The 19,463-nt window shown below is 49.6% G+C and overlaps 1 protein-coding gene across 6 annotated transcripts in view; it reads right to left on the bottom strand.

Annotated features, from left to right (window-relative positions):
* LOC122933905 (CD2 associated protein) overlaps positions 1–19,463 on the bottom strand; it is an 82,884-nt gene that overhangs the window by 42,437 nt on the left and 20,984 nt on the right. For 3 of the 6 annotated variants that reach the window (XR_006388568.1, XM_044289009.1, XM_044289010.1), the window contains exons 3-6: positions 8,537–8,681; positions 7,445–7,545; positions 4,998–5,118; positions 265–464 (exon numbers count right to left, since the gene is read on the bottom strand). Coding sequence is in view for 5 of the 6 variants with exons in the window: in XM_044289009.1 (XP_044144944.1) it covers positions 265–464; positions 4,998–5,118; positions 7,445–7,545; positions 8,537–8,681 (567 nt within the window). In the remaining variant the exon portion in view is untranslated. Of the gene's footprint in view, positions 1–264; positions 465–4,997; positions 5,119–7,444; positions 7,546–8,536; positions 8,682–14,634; positions 14,763–19,463 lie in introns of those variants that run through there. The other 3 variants (XM_044289011.1, XM_044289012.1, XM_044289013.1) reach the window with 2 other exon arrangements.

Below are 19,463 nucleotides of genomic sequence, written 5' to 3'. Positions count from 1 at the left end.
CAGAATGGCCCCAATGGACAATCCATCACAGAAGCTGGGAGAGAGCAGCGTGGGGGGTGGGGGGCGGAGCAAGATTTTAGAACAGATTTTTGCCTTTTCCCCCCCAATATTTTCCATGCAATCATTCATTAAAAGCAGAATGCCAAAGAGGACTCGATGCTGGAGGAGAGATAACGCCCTCCGTCCGCTGGACTACGGACATGTGATAGCAGGCCGCGTCTCCCCTGACATACAGGTACTGCATACCGCATTCAGCCCATTTACCTTCTCAGGCTTCTTCACGTCGGGTTCAGGGTTGGGTATCCGCGTTTTAAGCTTCACAGAGCCTTCTTTGAAAATGTCTCCAAAACCGACTCCCATTACTTTCTTTGGCTGTGCCACAGACAGAGGAGGCACTTCGGGGTTAACGGCTGGAGACATTATGGGAGATGCAGGGGAGGCGACAGAGGCAGCGGCAGGTTCTGCTGAAGAAAAAAAAAAAAAACACATGAATATCAAGAGCCTTTAAAGGGGCACTCCAAACTAAGGGCCCTTTTACACATGCAGATTATCAGGCCGTTAGGCAGCAAAGCATGTCTGTCGGGACATCGCAGCTTTCACGTGGAACCAAAAAGAGTCCTAAGCAGGAACAGACCCGTTAAATGAGTGCTGATCGACGTGTGCATCATTGATATCCAATCATTGAGGGCTGTAACTGCGTCTTAGACATGTATGGTACCTCTCACTGAATTGGGTCCCACCTCTGGTAACCTGACCCGATGTGACGATCGGGATCCCCGGCCCGTCTAGTGAGGCAGTCGACACATCCAGGTGCAGAATAACTGAAGACACGGCTGCATGCGTGCGGCTCTTTCCATTCACTTCTATTGGGGCCGCGTAAAAGGTAGGATACACCCTTCATACCTAGGCATGGTCTATTACATGAGAACTGTAACGAGCAGCGCACCTCTGTGATCACCACCAGGATGGATTTTTTTTATCCTGTGGAATTACCATACATGAAGGGTCCAAATCAATGACTTGATAACGTGTCGTGCACGTCCGTCTCTTGCTTGTATTCAGTTCTCTTTTTTGACAGATGGCAGGAGTTCTAGCAATGCTCTGCAAGATGGAGGTCTCAATTTACATGCGTCTTCTTGGCTGTTGGGAAACTACGACCCCCAGCATGCTCTGCCACAGGATGATAGCTGGTTTTTAAGCTCTGCCATCATGGTGATTGGCAGAAACGCTTCCACACTGGTACTGGTCTGACTGGTTAGACATCCAAGTGTTGATCCACTAGCCGAAATGCCATATTACGCAGCTACTGTCCGGCCGCCCCCCTTCCCTATCCCTGGCTGCTCCTTTGTCTGCTGTTTCATATCACAGTCATTGGCTTACGACACAGCAAAGCAGAAAGTGCAGTACGTGCCATCTGTTGTATGGGAAAGCTGGGCACGAGGGAGGGGGGCTGCTTTATTGTGATCTCTGGGTCACCGGGCACAGATAATCGGGACATTTCTTATTGAATTAAGCCTATAAAATATAGCCCATTGTTTTAGTCCAGATTGCACGGGGTTACAGGACTGCGTCATAAGCAGCTGGCATATGTTCTGGTCTGCTGGGCATGTGCTCCAGCAAGCATGGCAAAGGGTGTGCTGCTTGTATGCCACTGCTTCCTTCTCATTTCCCGGCAGAGGGTACTACCATATGAAAGTCACCCCTCCTTCCCCCCTTAGTTATCCTGTTTCCTAACTGGACTGTAGGGGTCATCACCAAGCTCATCACAGTCCAGGAATGGTGAGTAACGCAGCAGTGCCGTAAAGCAAAACCATACCCTCATTCCCCGTACTTACGTAGGCGCATGTCTGATCTCATGCTGCGGGTTCTAAAACGCAATGGCATGTCTGCAATAAACAGGGCTGGTAAACTAACCAGAGATGGCGGAGCGCTCCCCATGCCTGCAGGGGAAGAACACTGATTGCAGGGTGTCCCCCATAAACAGGGCAATACTGCTAGTAATGTCCTACATATACAGTGCCAGCAGAGTACATACAGAATTAAAGGGGTATTCCAATCTCAGCTGTAACTGTCTGACGGATGTAGGCCCCACCTCTGTAATCCGCACCCATCTATAGGTCACACACCTTTGTCCCTCTTTGCTGTGAATGGCCACCTCCAATCACTCTGCGTTTGATGCGGCAGCCTCACCTGGCTGAACGGGGTTTCAGGGGACCCTGGTGGGTAAATGGCCCAGAGCTGGGACCTGCATCTATCAGGCAATTATGTCATGCCCTGTGGATATGCCATAAGTGTGTAAAATGGGAATTCCCCAAATATTCTGGCTTCCTGAGGACGCCACTAGGGGGAGCTCACTGCAATTTATACAGCTCCCATTGAAATTAGGAGAGATGAAGGAGGCTCAACCCGGTAGCATCTGCCTAGCGAGTAATTTCAGAGGCTCCCAGACAATCTGGCATAGTAGAAGAGCATGATGCAATGAACTTCCCAAGTGCTAATCGGCACCTCCCAATCTTTAGGAATGGAAAACACTTGGGAGATGAAAAGAAGTGGTACTGATCAACAAGGGGTGCAGCTCGCAGTCACCGATCAATAGGTAAAGGTGGCGTCCGGACACTGGGTGCAATCAGCGGCTCTATAATCCCCTCAATGCAAACAGGGCGATTATATAAAATGCTGGGGAAAGCCAGTGATTAAAATACAGAAACCCAGTAACGTTACAGGCTCCCTGTGCCAGGCCCTGAAGCTGCGTGCAAGCCTTCAGCCCGGATGTGCTGACAACAGGAACTTAGTGAGTGATCCTAGGACTCATTAGGAGGCAGGGCGGCGACGCGCGCTGCTCTAGTAATGCTTTAACTGGGCAAATATTTGGCAAAGGTGCCACGCAGAACAAACGCTGCCAGCTCAATTCAAAACATATGCAATGACTACATTGTATTGATTTCCGGGCGAGCCTCGTCTGCCCAAGATCCCTCCTAATGCAAGAGGCTGGCCTGCAGGCATGACATGAACTTCGGAGGGGTACGTGTAAGGGTTAAATCCACAATCTGCCAGGAGATGAGAGGATAAGAGAAAGCAGATGCGGTGAGAGCTGGTAAGTGGTCTACGGCTGATCACAGTCTACGCTGCAAGTAATAAGACCCCCGGGCACAGGGAGGAGCGCTTCCCGCCGGTGTCCTGACGGATAGAGCGTGCTAATAGTTAACACGGGTATTTCAGGACCAGGCCCAGTCCGCCATCATTTTTAACACACGTTCGTATATTGGCTACAAGTTTTTGTTTGTTGGGCTGGCGAGGTGATTTTATTTTTATTTCCTAGAACAAAGCGGGTTGATTTTCTTATTTTAAATTACACATCATTTATGCTTTAAGAATTTTTTGAGACTATTCATATGAGAAAAAAAAATAAAAAATTGTAAAACAGACATGGTGTGTACATTTTCATACACGGGACACGTTCAATTTAGGGTAATCGGGTCTCCGTCTAAGGGCTCATTCAGACAGCCGTATGCTGTCCGCAAACATACTGAATGCTATCCATTTTTTTGCGGATGCGCAAAAAAACGGATAGCATTCAGTATTTTTGCGGACCCGTAGACTTCAATGGGGCCATGTCCTGATTTTCACGGACAAGTATAGGACAGGTTTCATTTGTTTTGCGGAACCGTGGAATAGAAAAGGGCCCCATAGAAGTGAATGGGTCAGCATCGAATACGCAAACAAAACGGATCCGCATTTTTGCAGATAGCATATGGCCGTCTGAATGAGCCCCAAGTGTCCATTCACACGTCCGCAAATGGGTCCTCATCTGTTCCGCAATATCGGGAACGGACCCATTCATTCTATATGGGGCCAGAAGAGATGCGGAGAGCACAATATGTGCTCTCCACATCCGCATTTCCAGGCTTCGGCCCCGAACTTCCGGGCCGCGGCTCCGCAAAAAAATAGTCCTATTCTTGTCTGCAATTGCGGACAAGAATAGGCAGTTCTATGTGGGTGCCGGCCGGGTGTATTGCAGATCCGCAATGCACTACGGACGTGTGAATGTACCCTAAGTAATCCGTTTTTTTGTTTGTTTTTTGGGTGGGGGGGTTTGTTTGTTTGTTTTTTAAAGGGATTCCCATGTGGGACATTGATGGCATATTGCTAGGATATGCCTTCAATGTTAGATAGGAGCGGGTGCTGGAGGTGGGACTCGCACCTATCTCCAAAGTGGGTTCCCACAGTGAAGCAGAGCGCACCACGCAAGCGCAGTGTGCTCTTCATTCATTGCTATAGAAGTTCCAAACATAGCAGAGCGAGCGCACTCAGCTGTCTTTGGAAGTGCTGCAGCGGTGAATGGAAAGCGCACCGTGCATGCATGGCCACAGCTCCATTTACTGCTATGGGAACTATGGAAATAGCCCCAAAGTCGGACTCGGCACCAGCAAAATTTTTGACATTAAACAAATCTCATGTACACTTTGCTTTTTTCATTCAGTGCAGAAATTGATCTGTCATGTCAATTCTTCAATGCAAGGGTGAGCTCTGCAGCAAAACCGCATTAAATCCGCAATTTTTTGGGGTAAAAATTTGGTGCTAAAAAACAGAAATTGTGCTATATTTCTGCAAGACTACCTGCACCCATGTGCAGGTAGCCTAATACTGTCCCCCTCAAAAGGTCAGTGGGAAGGGGTTATGTGATCACCCACCGCAACCACTAGAGGCAGCGCGCTGTGCATCTAAGCACGGGTTCGCATTGGTGTTATGGAATTCTGTTATAGGTTCCAGAATTTTAGGACAGAGTGCAAAACTGACTCCTTATGAGGTATTCCGTTGATACAGGATTATGGGCACAAATAAAAAAAATAAAATAAAAAAAAAGTCCTGCCAACAGCCGTCCCTGTAACTGAATTCCGTAACGCCAATGTGAACTCGCCTTTAGAACAGAAAATACAGCAGGGGTGACAAACCCTTCTGCCTTCCCTGACAGCGGGGGACCCGAAGCAAGACGTTACCTGGGTCTTCAGAGCTTTCCTGACTCTCTCCGTCGTCTGACAGCTCCATTTCTTTCACAAAGTTGGATGGAAACAGCCCCGATCGTCCATTAGTGGTCCCGCTCCACCAGCCTTCCTCGACCTCGATAAAGAACACAACATCCGTCAGTAAGTACAACTCCTGGGATTCTGCAATTTACCCTTCACAAGACCCAGGAATTTCTGAATTTAATTTTGTTTACATTGTTCCTATTTTTTTTTAAATCTCTGCTTGCTGTTAGGGAATAGAAACATCTTAGTTTACACCCAGAAGCTGGAAGTCTGCACGACACTAATGCCCATCTCATTAGAAGGTACGTCCACAGGGCAGACAATGAAGCAGTGAGAGCTGCAGCCTCCTCACAGCGCCGTACATTGGATAGTGGCCGTGCTTGGTATTGCAGCTCAGGCTCACTCACATGAAGGGTGCTGAGCTGCACCTAGGTTATGTCAGGCCCCTGCTGAAAGGTGGAGAGTCGCTCCCCCACTGATCTGATATTGATGACTTATTCAGAGGATAGTCCATTAATATCAAAATCCCGGAGAACCCCTTTATCAATATGAAAATGGCACCCAATTTGGCTACTATCTGTGCCTCCTCCCCGCACACCAGCTGTGGTGAAACTACGACTCTCAGCGTGTTCCATTGATTTCTTTAGAGTTCTGAGAACATCCAAGCAAGCATACATCTTGGGAGTCGTAGTTTTACAACACCTGGAGTGCTGGACGTTAGCCGTCACCGCATTAGTCATTGCATAGGGATACTTTTCCTAGGCTAGCCCCTGCAATATAGCATGGCCACAAGCCCCTGCAAGTCTCAGACAACTCCCATGACCACAACGAGGAGTTCAGAGCGGCTATGCTTCTACTAATAGCAGCAGGCCCAGCCTATAGATGGCCACAGACGTAATGGCTTTCCCCAACTGTCAGCTACTTATACGGTGACTATCTACCGCATGAACTTACACAGCAAAATAGGAATGGGAACAAGAAAGATTAGAAGAAGTGGCACATCGAGGGGTAGACGTGACAGTCCCATCACCATGTGTTGCGTATTACCCTGAGGAAGGCTGCAGAGCTGGAATCCGACACAGATCACCAGGTTGACTGCCAGCAAAGTGCACATAGACCAGATCCCCGAGGGACCGGGGCAGGGGGTGACCGGCCGATTATTTACTGAGTCACTCCAGTCTAGGCCCAAACGCCACATTGCCCAACTGCTACTTAATTATAGAGGCACGACTTAAAACCGCACTCATCGCCCACTAACCAAGCGATTTCTAATAAATCATCTATTCTGATCGAAACCATTTCTCGCCCAGTTTTTATGACGGCAAAAAAAAAAAAATCAAAACTAAAAGGGGTTCTCCTCTATTCACTGGATAGCGATCACGAGAAGGGGGGTCCCTTTTTCTCCTGCTCTATTTAATCATGCAATCCATATTAATTACGCTCAAATTAAATCCTCCAGCACCACCATGTTGTCAGTCAGCGTCACAGTCTAATCGGTGGTCCGCTCTGCTCACCTGTGCAGCGACGTACAGTGGAGGAGAGGAAGCACAGAGGAAAATATATATCATCGTCTTCTGCAGAGGAAACACGTACAGAAGGAATGGAAAAACCAAGTAGTATCATCCTCCTTAGTACACAGACTGCACGCGCCTCACACCCCTTGTTTACTGCAGATGTAGCAGAGCTGTCATCAGCTCAGTTCCGTGCGGACCCATAGAAAGTATATGGGTTCTGTAACCCACATGCTGAAAAAGTTGAGCAGAGCTGACGGATGCTGAAGTGGCAGAGCTATGGACGGTGCTTAGTTAGGGGTGTCTAGATATACATTCATAAGAGCTGCAGAAAGGAGCGCCATTCCATGAAGGTGTCCAGGCCAGGGCATAGATATGGATGGTCAGAATCTAATCCTTCACAAAGGCTCTTCAAGACGATAACATGATGTTGGGGTCCTCTCAGTGGAACCCCTTGAAATCAGCTTATGGAGACGGGACCTGTCAGGGGTATTCATGATAGGATATGCCATCAACGACCGATAGGTGCAGGTCTGGGACCCCATAAGTAAACAGAGAGCAGCCGCACATGTACAGTCACACCCCATGCACCGCTATAGGACTCCCAAAAATGGCAGGGGGCTCTCAACTATTTTCAGAACCCCCATAGTGACAAATGGAAAGCACAGCAAGCTGTGCGTGCGCCGTTTGCTCTCCTTTGGAGCCCCATACTGTAGACAGAAGCAGGTCCAGAGGTGGAAGCCGCACCTATCTAACATTGATGGTATATCCTAGCGATATGCCAGCAATGTCCCTTTCAGCAGATCTGTCACCAAGATGGAGATGACCTAGTACTACTGAATATATCACCTACATAACACAAGCTCCCGATAGTAATAACTGCAGCCAACACCCCACGCGGCTCACCTCCTCTGTGATTTCCAGGACTTCTCCCACTTTAAGCTCCAGTTCGTCCTCGTTCTGTGGAATGTATTCGAATACCACTTTACATTGCCTTTTCTTGGATTCTAGAAGGAAAAGGGGAAAATCATAAGGCGTGGGGGGCACACTGTACCTCAACACACATACCTCCTGCACTGCCCAGCCAAAGCCCCAAGTGAAAGCGGTCGGCCTCGAGGAGCTACAGACCCGTTTACTGCGAAGGAGGTCATCTTTTTCAGGTACCACGCAACAATCAGATTTGTCAGCAAGGACCAGAAGACGACATAGGATGGAAATATACTTTGTGGTTAGAGTCCTTACATTTTCCTTTGCCCATCTCAGAACACCTCCCTAACAACCTACGACGCAGCTTACAGTATATGCTGTATACAGTATATACCGCCAGACAGAGGAGCAGCTGCCAATACGGATAAACTCTCCAAGCCGCAAGGACCCAAGAGGTTATAGAGACTCTATATCTCAGCTTGTGCAAAAAGTTTCCACCAAAAGATATAGACTGAAAGTCCCCCCCACCCACGAGACGGAGCAGGCCGTTAAAGCGGGTGGGATCACGCCCGCAGCAGACAACATATTCATACATGGATGTGAACACAGAGGAAAATGGAATATTAGAAAGAAATCACAAAATCCTTCAATATGTCTAGTAGTGAGGCAATGAGGGCCAATGCGTCTTATTAGCTGTAGGCCCGCTATGTACGGGCAGCACATTACAGCTACAGGTCTGGGCTACTATGAGACAGAAGGGCACAAAAATGGCTCCTAGCAGCAGACAGAATGCACATAGATTATCATTTAAGTGTATTCACCAGGAGGACCCCCCCCCCATTCTCAGGACTGACAGGGTGCTGTACACATGCGCATCCACAGCAGCCGGTCAGCCATTGTAAAGGAGGGAGCGTTCTCCTCATGAATGCCCCTGGACCCACAAACTAGTGCAGGGCCTGAGGGGGCGAAGCAAGACCCAGACACCCCTTCAGGCATAGCCCAGTATCCGGCTCACTCCTGCCGGGATGCTACCACTGGTTTTGTATGAATATTCATTACAGAAGACCATACTTTTCTTGAGGGACTTGTTTGGAGGCGGTGGTCCCATGCCAGGAATCCCGATCACACTCATCCGCTGCACCAGGCTGGCGACGTTTCCAGATTTTTCCCTCTTAGGTATAGTCTCCTCCTTTGGTTCGGCGTCCTTCTTAATTTCCTGCAGGGAACAGAAAAACCATAAAATAAATTAAAAAAACACGCAGAGTACTTGAGTAGTTTTAATAACATAATATAGCTGGGTGACCACCAATATGGCTGCCAGAACTGCGTGCGAAGTCGCCATGCACTGCCGCAGTCCCGTTTCGCGGTTTGTACAGGTAAAAGATGCGATTTTCCTCTGTACGCAGATGTCCGCACGGTGCTGCTGCGTGTAAAGGCACTTACAAGCTTAGCAGGACGGAGGTCGACTGCCCGGAAAAACGAGGCAGAAAATAGAAGCCAGAGCTGCAGGTCAGACCAGTGATGGAAGCAGATACGGCTGTGACTGATCGCTATCAGGAGGCGCAGGAATGGAAGCGATGCAGGCAGCGGGTGAGCGCTTCTGACCAAGAGGACGACAGAAAGGTGCCAGGATCATTTATAAAGCCAGCCATGCATACAAGCATTCTCACCCGACGTCCACATACACATACACACTCTGCACTAGTGGCAGAAGATTTATTGCAAAAATATTTTAAAAAAATAATAATAAATGTAGGGCTACTGCTACTACACTGACTGCACTGTGTGGCACTGCAATGCACTCCTACTGCAAGCCGCAGTGCTCGGCTGCGGCCTTTAAGAGGTTAAAGACGACTTTGTACTGCAAACAAAGAATGTAAAAAAACAGTTTTTAATAAATGTATTTCTATGTGACAGTTACAGGCTCGCAGCCCAAGGTTCCTCTTGTCAACTAAGAACTTTTCAGGTCAGAGGTGACACACGGTAGGTCAGATTATTATGACCACCAGCTAATATCCAGAGTAACCGTAGTGTGGAGCACGGACAGCAGCTAGACAGCATAGGGGGAGACTCCATAAAAGGTCCTGGTAGGTTGTCCCAGGTATGCAGAGCCATGCTGACTGCAGTGCGTCCCACAGCTGGAGGGGGCGTGGGGGAGGATCCATAGAGTGGACACGACCATCGAGGTGGTCCCACAGCTGCTGGAGGGGACGTGGGGAAGAATCCACAGAGTGGACATGACCATCAAGGTGGTCCCACAGCTGCTGGAGGGGGCGTGGGGGAGGATCCATAGAGTGGACACGACCATCGAGGTGGTCCCACAGCTGCTGGAGGGAACGTGGGGAAGAATCCACAGAATGAACATGACCATCAAGGTGGTCCCACAGCTGCTGGAGGGGGCGTGGGGGAGGATCCATAGAGTGGACACGACCATCGAGATGGTCCCACAGTAGCTGGAGGGGACGTGGGGAAGAATCCACAGAATGGACATGACCATCGAGGTGGTCCCACAGCTGCTGGAGGAGGCGTGGGGGAGGATCCATAGAGTGGACACGACCATCGAGGTGGTCCCACAGATGCTCAAGGGGAATTAGGGGGCAGGGTAGAACTTGGAAGTCTTGGTCATGCTCTTCCAGCCAATATCACGCATTTCTAGCCATGTGACGTGTATATTGTGTTGATGTAAGATCCCAAGGATGATGTATGTGTGTTGAGGTACAGTGATCTACAAGGATGGATTCATACCCTAATCAGTGGAGAGAGCCTTCCACATGGATGAGTGGCCCAGAGAATGCCACGTCCCCCAGACCATAACGCTGCCACCACCAGCTTGTGTTCTTCCAACAATGGTTGCAGGGTGTTTGTTCTCTGACGTTTCTCACCAACGTTCATCCATTCAACGAAGCAGAAAATGTGACGCATCGGAGAAGACAACCCTTTACCAATCAGCAGAGTCCAAAATGGAAGCTTTTTCTATCAATGCAGCTTTATTATAAGAGGTGCAGTGACCGTCCGCCTGCTCCGGAGCCCCATACACTGTAGGGTCACTGAGCTCTTGTGTTAGACACACGCTGGTGGCCCCTGGGTCATTTTGGGGTTGAGCTGCTCCCCTGTGGCGTGTCGGTCCGCTCTCGCCCAGCTTCACATCTGCCGTTCACCTCTCACGGTAGTGGCACATGCGTCGCTTATTCACAATGGCGCAGTTTGTCCACCAATGATACATGTTCACCACAGCAGCAGAGAACAGTTTACACGGTGCAGTTTCAGAAATACCGCCACCCTCGGCCCAAAGGCCAATAATCAACCCTTTTACAACTCTGATAAATTGCCCACTTTAACCACAACAGCAACGAGGGACATGTGTGCAGACAGCTTATAGCACACGCTATATACTCACCGTGCCAGCTCAGCACATGCTATATACCACCTGTGCCAGCTCAGCACACGCTATATACCACCTGTGCCAGCTCAGCACACGACTTCCATCATGAACTACACGCTGCCGATGTTGAAAGTGGAGATTGGTCATAATAATGGGGTCTGCTGTGCATTACACTAATGGAGAAGGTGAAATTCCGGGTGTTGCTGTTGTGTGTTATTAAGGACGGCCATGAAGCTGTAATTAGCCATTAATGATGGCAGTCACTGGTTTTACTAGAACACGACCCAGCCCTTGCTGCAGGGGCCGCTCCTCTGCAATCTCTCATGTGAAAAGCTTTGGTTTTTATAAGCAGTATAACTAGCAATTCCCTAATATAACCCCCAACCCAGCAGTCCAGCTGCCTGTGGAGAAGCAAACAGGCTGCCAAAAAACAGGTCAGACCTGCCAACAAGGAAGCGGAGGGGATGATGACAAGGCGGTATTAGGGGAATCTATATAAGGAATATTACACACTAAAAGGGTATTCCCATCTCTGACATTCATGGCCGCATGGCCGACATCGGACAGAGGTGGGCAGGGTTACAGAAACAGCCGTCAGGGCCGTGCCACGCCGTTCACATTTCGGGTTTTCCTTATTGTACGAGGAGTTAAGCCGGTCGAAAGCTTCATCACCCAACAGACATCCATGCTTGCTGTCAGGGAAAGTAAAGGATAAGCGGCAAACACATACCAATACTTATTTCTAGGCATGTTAAACGATGCTCGATCCTGATTTCACTTAAAGGGGGTTGTCTCACTTCAGCAAGTAGCATTTATCATGTAGAGAAGGTTAACACAAGGCTCTTACTAATATATTGTAATTGTCCATATTGCTTCCTTTGCTGGCTGGATTCGTTTTTCCATCACATTATACACTGTTAGTTTCCATGGTTACGACCACCCTGCAATCCAGCAGTGCAGATACGAGGTGATCGGGACGGGAGCTGCTCCGCACGCCTGCCTATGTGCGCTCCCACTGTCCCGGCCACCAGAGAGGCCGACGATTTTTCCTATAGTGTGCAAGCATGACCACCGCTGATGGATTGCAAGGTGGGCGTAACCATGGAAACGAGCAGTTTATAATGTAATGGAGAAAAGAATCCAGCCAGCAAAGAAGGCAATATGGACAATCACAGTACATTAGTAAGAGCCTTGTGTTAACCTTCTCTACATGATAACTGCTACTTGCTGAAGTGAGACAACCCCTTTAACAGACCCCGGTGTCCAGCTGACCCCACAGATACGTGAGCTTGCAGATTTCTTCTAGTGAGGATTGTATAACTTAAAGGGGTATTCCCATTACATACAATGGGGGCATATGGCTAGGACATGGCCCAATTGTCCGATAGGTGCGGGTCCCACACCTACAAGGAGAACAGAGCGGGGAGGGATGCGGCTGGAGGGCCCCAGGTTTCCCGGGGTCCATCCACCACCAAGCGCTGCTCCCATACAAGTGAAGGGGAGCACACCATGCACACGCCGCCCCTGCTCTCATTCATTTCTATGGGGCAGGCAGAAATAGCCGAGCCAGCGCTCAGCTATTTTCAGCGGCACCATTGAAATGAATGGAGGCCGGCTACGCATGCGCAGTGCGCCCTCCATTAATTTTCTGGCTCAGTTCTTGTTGTAGGTGCGGGTCCCAGAGGTGAGACCTGCACCTATCAGACAATGGGGGCATATCCTAGAGGATCCCGCAGAAAGGGAAAGCGCTGGTGTGAAAGTAGCATAATCTGTGTGATCAGTTTCCCTGCAGAGCCCCCCACAGGGGAAATAAAGCATTACACAGTGTACCTCTGTGTAATACAGGACAGGTCCTCCAGAGCAAGAGACACTTAAACATGAGGATCCTGAACAGAGGGCCCCCGCTGATGTGAGGTATTAGTCATGAGGAGACGCCTGCGCTCACAATACAGTGAATGGGCCCAGTGTGGGGAGGTTGGTCCCAAGGTGTCCAAGGTACACGGACATTTATAGCTTCCATGATGTAAACAGAGTATATCATAAAGGATGAATCATATGCACGTAGCATCGGTGAAAAGACCAAAACCATTAGGAACAGGGGGTGATGAGATATGCCACTGCGTTCTGCCCACCACCATATTAGAAGATAAACCACATATACTGACCGACTCATTAGAGGGGTGATAGCATGAAGAAAAGTTCCTGTTTCTCACACTGCCCTGTGAACCTTAGATCAATGGAGGCTGTACTGGTAGAGAGGACAGTAACAAGAAGTGATTGGCAAGAGGGGTGATGCCATGAAGAAAAGCACATGTATCTCCCCCCCCCCCCAGGGTCTCTGGAGGCTGTATGGAGGTAGAAATTACAGCAACAAGCGTTGATGTCATAAAGAAAAGCACATGTCGCCCCCTCCTACTGGGGTCAACGAAGGCTGTACAGGGGTAGAGAGGACAATAATAAGAAGTGATTGGTAAGAGGGGTGATATCATGAAGAAAAGCACATGAAGCCCCCCTCCCACAGGGGCTTGTACTGGAGTAGAGATGACAGTAAACAGGCTGAGCTCTTTCTCCCTGGTGTCCTTAGCCCCTCTTCTCTCTAATTCAAACATTTTCGAAGCTGCTGCCCGACTTGAAACGAGTGCTGCACCCCAAATACTGCACCTAGAATACGGAACTTGTCATCATAAGAAAGCCAAGACTCTGGACTTCCCTAGGTTACACAGATCCAAGCCGAATCCCTGATATTCCAGCCATGATACATGACATCCACCCTTGAGGATAGGTCATGAAGATCTGATCAGTGGAGCAGAACCCCAACCCAGTGAGAGCCGTCACCTCTTCCTTGGCCACGCGGCCTATCTGCAGCTCGGTTCTTATTCAAGTCAATGGGGCTGAGCTGCAATCCGAAGCACAGCCGCTTTACAATGTACGGCACAGTGCTGGCTGCAGCACTCCCCCACTGCCACGACCTCTTTAAAGCACTGACTGGCGGGGGTGGTGGGAGTCGGACCCCCACCGATCAGATAATGATGACCTGTCCTGTCATTAATATTCGACTCTCGTAAACCCCTACTGGCTGATTGGATGGTCCACAGTGACCCATAACATGACTCATCTTGGCCGATTAGCCACATGGAAGAGAAGTGCAAACTCCAGTTCAGCGAGTGCAACGGCAGAAGGTGAACAGACCTCTACCACTGCACCAGAAAGTGTCGGCTGCTTCTACCCTTTTAGCTCTGCTCCCCTATTGCACAGCTGTGAGGACAACTCCAGTTCAGCTGTGCTGTGCACATCTATTTGTGGTAGTCTCTCTCCCCCGTGCTTTACACTGCAGCTCTGCCAACTTAGATTTGCTGCAGTTTTTACACTAATCAACCAGTACATGATTGGCCAATATTGTGCAGGTTCTCCTTGTGACACCAGAACGGCTCTGAGCCTCTGACCCGCCAAGGCATGGACTCAAGACCTCTGAAGGTGTGCTGTGCTAGGTAGGCACCAAGACCTCGGCAGCAGATCCTGTAAGAGGTGAGGGGCGGTGAGGTGATCAGGGGGAGATCTGGGGAATTTGGAAGATTAAAGCATGCCAGGTTCACAGGTGACATCATGGGGTCCAAGCAGCACCCCCCTACACTTTGTGATCAGCAGCTGGTCAGAAGATTGCAGCTAACAATCACATCCAGCTCTGCTACATCTGTGTGCGTGTTTGATTCCGATCGAACATACTTTTAGATTTGCATTCCTGATGTGACCAAAGAGACCCCTGACCATACAGGACGCCGCAGCTTACCGTTACACGAGGCATCGTTCTGAGCGTGCGTCACCTCCAGCCGGATAATCCCATAAAGTACAATAACCACCATCGTCCGGTGTCATTTATATAAAATATTCCTGAGAAGGAGACTTGTAGTATTACGGCAGCACTCGCCGGCAGCACACGCCCTGCACTGAGCGCTGCCTGTGGGAGGGGGACGGGTGTCATGACAGGACTTGTCTGCGAGGAATGATCACACATAACAGTGACCTGACCACAACTGCAAGTCTCCTGTGCCGATAGTTTGTTACAATGTATCAGTGCAGGTAAAATGTATCCATCTGGAGCCCAGAGAACTTTTTAGAGGGATGCAATTGTTGCAAACTTTTCCGATTTTAAAGGGGGTAAGGCTAGTTTCACACTTGCGGCAAGGAACTCCAGCGGGTGAACAGCCTGTCGGATCCGCGCTGCCGCTAGTGCACGCGTGCCGCCGAAGGTCCGCTCCAGCCCCCCCTTTGACTATAATGGGGGGGGGGGGGGGGGCACCGAAGTTCTGATGGCAGCAGGCAAACATGCAGTGAGGCGGCCGGAATAAAACTACGACATGTTTGCCATGCTGCCACCAGAACTCCGGCCGGCCCCATTATACCGGAGCGGTAGTCTGGGGGCACGCGTGCACTAGCCGCGGCACGGATCCGTCAGGCTATTCACCCGCTGGAACAGCCTGCTGGAGTTCCTTGCCGCTAGTGTGAAAGTAACCTAATCCGGGTGTTAAATATTAAAGACCTATCCTCGGCAAGTCAATATCTAATTAGTGGGTGGTGGGGGTCCGGAACCCCTGCCAATCAGTTATTTGAAGAGGCTGCAGCGGGCTCCTCACAGCTCACCAAGTACAGCACCGTCCATGGTATAGTGGCTGTGCTTGGTATTGCAGCCCAGTCCTATTCACTTGAATAGGAGTGAGCTGCACATAGGTCATGTGACTAATGAACGTGACATCACAGGACTAGGAAGAGGGGCAGGGGTGCCGGGAGTCAGACGGCCACCAATCTGATACTGATGATCTACCCTGCCTGAGGACGGGCTATCAATATAGAAGACCCGGAAAACCCCTTTAAAAAAATAAATAAAAAAAAAGGCATGAGGGTTTCTCTACAGGTTTTCAACCTCAAGATGTAAACAAGAATGTTTCCAGTCACTGACAGCAAGAAAAGATTGAAAGACAAGTATATCTGAAAGTTACAGACCTTTTTATACACTGATGTATCCCATCTGGACATTTATGGCATATTAACACAAGATCCGATAGGTGCGGGCGCGCTCGGCCAATTTCAGGAGTCTCATAGCAGTGAAAGAAGAGAGCGCATGCGCGGTGCCCTCTCCATTTCCAGGGGGGCCCGTTCTTAATATTGCAGCAGGTCCCATGGGTGAGACCTGCACCTAGAGGACATTTATGGCATATCCTATCAATATGTGCAGCAGAAAAGAGGGCCATTGCATACCATATGGTCGCCACAGGAGAGCTGCAGTATAAAGCATGGGGGGGCAGAGGAGCAGTTCGAAGTGTGTGGGCAGGGGAATTTCACTACCTCAGTAGTGCCTGTGGTATACATGAGGCTGCACCACTGAGACTGGAAGTATAACTTACTGGCTGCTTCCTGCGTGTATTGGCAAGTGACTAAAGACAATGTGAACTGCGCCAGCGGCAATGGCCCCATGCCAAGTACCGTGCCCAGCCTCACCTGGACAGAAACACAGGATTGGGGAGTAGGGTATGCCTGCTCCCCGCTGCCGGCACATGCAGTGTATGGTCTATAGGTAGAGGAGGGTGGACGGCCCCCCCTGCAGGAATGTTCCCAGATTTCTTATCTGATAAACTATGCTAACAATGCAGAGCTCTTCCTGCCCAGACTCCCCGGCCTGCATATCCAGCTCATATTACACCCTGCAACCTGCCAGCACAACCTCCATACAGGAGACCCAGGCTGTCAGAGCCAGGACACCCTGACCAGCAGGGGGCGCACATCTGTGCAATTAGTGGAGGGCAGGGAACTGATGAGCTCAACACTACACCACCAGGGATGCAGGCATTAAAGGGGGTCTCCACTTCTTAGAAGAGTCACTTGACAATAAGCACTTAAAAGTGCACCCCCTCCCGCTGATCGGCTGTCACCAGTGATAAACCCGGCAGTAAATGCTCACTTTCCCTGCAGCGCCCCCCCCACAGGGGAAACAAAGAATTACACAGGGCCCATTCATACCGATGGATTGTCTGTATAACACAGGACAGGTCTTCTCTAATTGGTCTCCATTCCAGCCATGAGATGAGGAACGTGACCAGAAGACACCCCTCTGTTAAACCAGAATTCCCTAACAGGGCAAATGAAAATTTGTTTTTCTAAACTGACCAACCCCTTTAAATCCCTCCGCTATGCTGAGCCATTGCTTTGTGAACTTACAAGGGACACAAAAATCCAAATCTCAACCCACATCAGATGCCATATTCTAACCTCTCCTACATTGGCACTCGACCCACAGTCTTAGAGGAAAGAGAGTTAGTAGTCCGCTGGACATGTTGGAGCAGAGAGGAGTCCACTATTCTTGAAATACCTCAGTGTTGTGCATCCGGTGGTTTGCCAGCTGTTAAACTACAACTCCCAGCCTGCGGCTGTCAGAGCATGTTGAGTGTTATAGTTCGCAAGTGTTACATAATCGCTTGCAATATCCCCTGCACAGTGAGGAATGAACGTCTCATCTATCACATGCGGCCCAAAAATTGAATCCAAAAATATAAGCCATGTGCGCGTGACTGAAGACATCTGGATGACATATTTTCCTGCTGGAAGGACACAACCGCATCGTCCCCTCAGTCTCTCCAGAGGTCTATCGGTGGGGATATACAGATGATAGGAACATCAATTAGCTTAGGGCTTCGATCACCAGCACGACGTACCAGATAAGGGTCCGGCGTTACGTGGTCACCTCTGCCCCCCGACAACGGCTCCTAACATAACTGGCTGTCTACCGACAACTAGGTTCCCTTATAAAAACAAACACTCTCTGGAAGGAAACGTGACCAATGTATTCGGGGAGGGGCACAGATGCCTACCCCGACAAAGGAGATCATTTTGTACAAATTGGCAGGGTCTGCTGAAAAACATCCACTGTGCTTGACTAGCTTGAGGTCTGTACAAAATACATGTATGATCTAACACTGGCATGCTCAACCTGCGGCCCTCCAGCTGTTGCAAAATTACAACTCCCAGCATGCCCAAACAGTCTACAGCAGGGCATTGTGGGAGTTGTAGTTTTACAACAGCTGGAGGGCCGCAGGTTGAGCATGCCTGGTCTAACATAATAAAAGAGACAACATATCAGCCTCGCACATGCCACTGCGCAAAGCAGTCCGGCCCTGAGACCCCCTGTCCCTGGGGACTCCTATATTACAGTTCAATGACACCACTATCATGTAATGCTACAGTAACACGACCGTGTCCGTTTTTGCGGTCTGAAAATCTTGGATCCACAAAATACGGATGTGGTTCATGTGCATCCTACATATTTTACGGTCCGGGATCGTCTCCTTGCAGTCAGGTTTCCAGTTTGAGGACAAGAATAGGACGTGTTCTATAATTGCGGCTTTGACGCACGGATGACATCTGTGCACTGTCCGCATTTTTTCCGCGTGTTCCACAAAAAATCCAAATTGGGAGTGGAGAGAAAATACGGTTGTGCGAATGCACTCATTGTTAAGAGTGTTCCGGGCCTACGTACTGATAAGGCTATGTTCACATGTACGGTACTGTATTCTGGTGGTCTGTTCTGGCAGAGGAACAGAGTGCCAGAATTACCATATCCGGCATAACCAGAGACCGCTGGGGTCCACCTGATCCCCCGTGACTAAAATGGAATCCACAGGGTTTCTGGCATGCAGCAGTATTTTTCTGGAAGAAAACCAGCATTTAGATCCCATTATAGTGAATGGGGGTCAGGCAGGCCAGTGCTATGCCAGACATGGACCAGGGCCTGACTCCTGCACCCCCACCGGTGACTGATGGAGCCGCAGCGCTCGGTGTCCGTTTACTGGCCCCAGCTCAGTACTTCTGGTGGATGGGACGGAGCTACAATGCCAGGCAGGAGCTTCTCTGGCCTCTAAATGAGGAGCCAAGTGACAGTATTTGGTCGCCAAATAAAAAAAACGTTACGGCATGTAAAATAAAGAGAATGCGGACACCACTGACAGCGGCCCATTACAGAGAACCATGTGCACTACTTTCTGGCTTGTCTGCAGCCACCACTAGAGGGGGCTTACAGGGGTGCTTCCCGCAGACATATCACAGGATAGCCAGTAAATGTCCGACAGGTACGAGACTCACCACTCGAGCCCGGTCTCATGCCAATGGAGTAGTGGCCACACAAGCTTGACCATCTCCAATGTATAAACAGCGGAGTAAGAGTAATTGGGCATTTTACAAACTGCATGTGCGGTGACCCCTCCATTCACCCGCGTTCCTGAGCCAGAGGTGGGACCTGCATCTACTGGACATTTAGGACATTGCCTGTATGAAGTATGTGTCCAGCAGCTGTATTCCACTGATCTTCTATATGCCCTTATTGACAGGTCTGTCAACTATTATCCATTTGGCAAAAGTCTGAGCAAACACAATCATTTTTGCACATCAATTTACCGCAAAACTGCCTTCTTTACCTCTCCAAAAATATTCAGTGTGAAACACGTCCCATGTGGGAGCGCGACTTACCGTAGCGGGCTCTACTCCTTTGACCGGACTGCATGAGGACTTATTTTGCAGAGTGTCTCTCCCCGACATCATCTGCAATGATTTGTACTGGCGGCAATAAGCGAG

The sequence above is a fragment of the Bufo gargarizans genome, chromosome 4, assembly GCF_014858855.1.
Source record: "Bufo gargarizans isolate SCDJY-AF-19 chromosome 4, ASM1485885v1, whole genome shotgun sequence".
NCBI classification, from domain to species: Eukaryota; Metazoa; Chordata; class Amphibia; order Anura; family Bufonidae; genus Bufo; species Bufo gargarizans.
The sequence above is the reverse complement of the archived record's forward strand: the minus strand, read 5'-3'. Positions and strand labels throughout refer to the sequence as shown.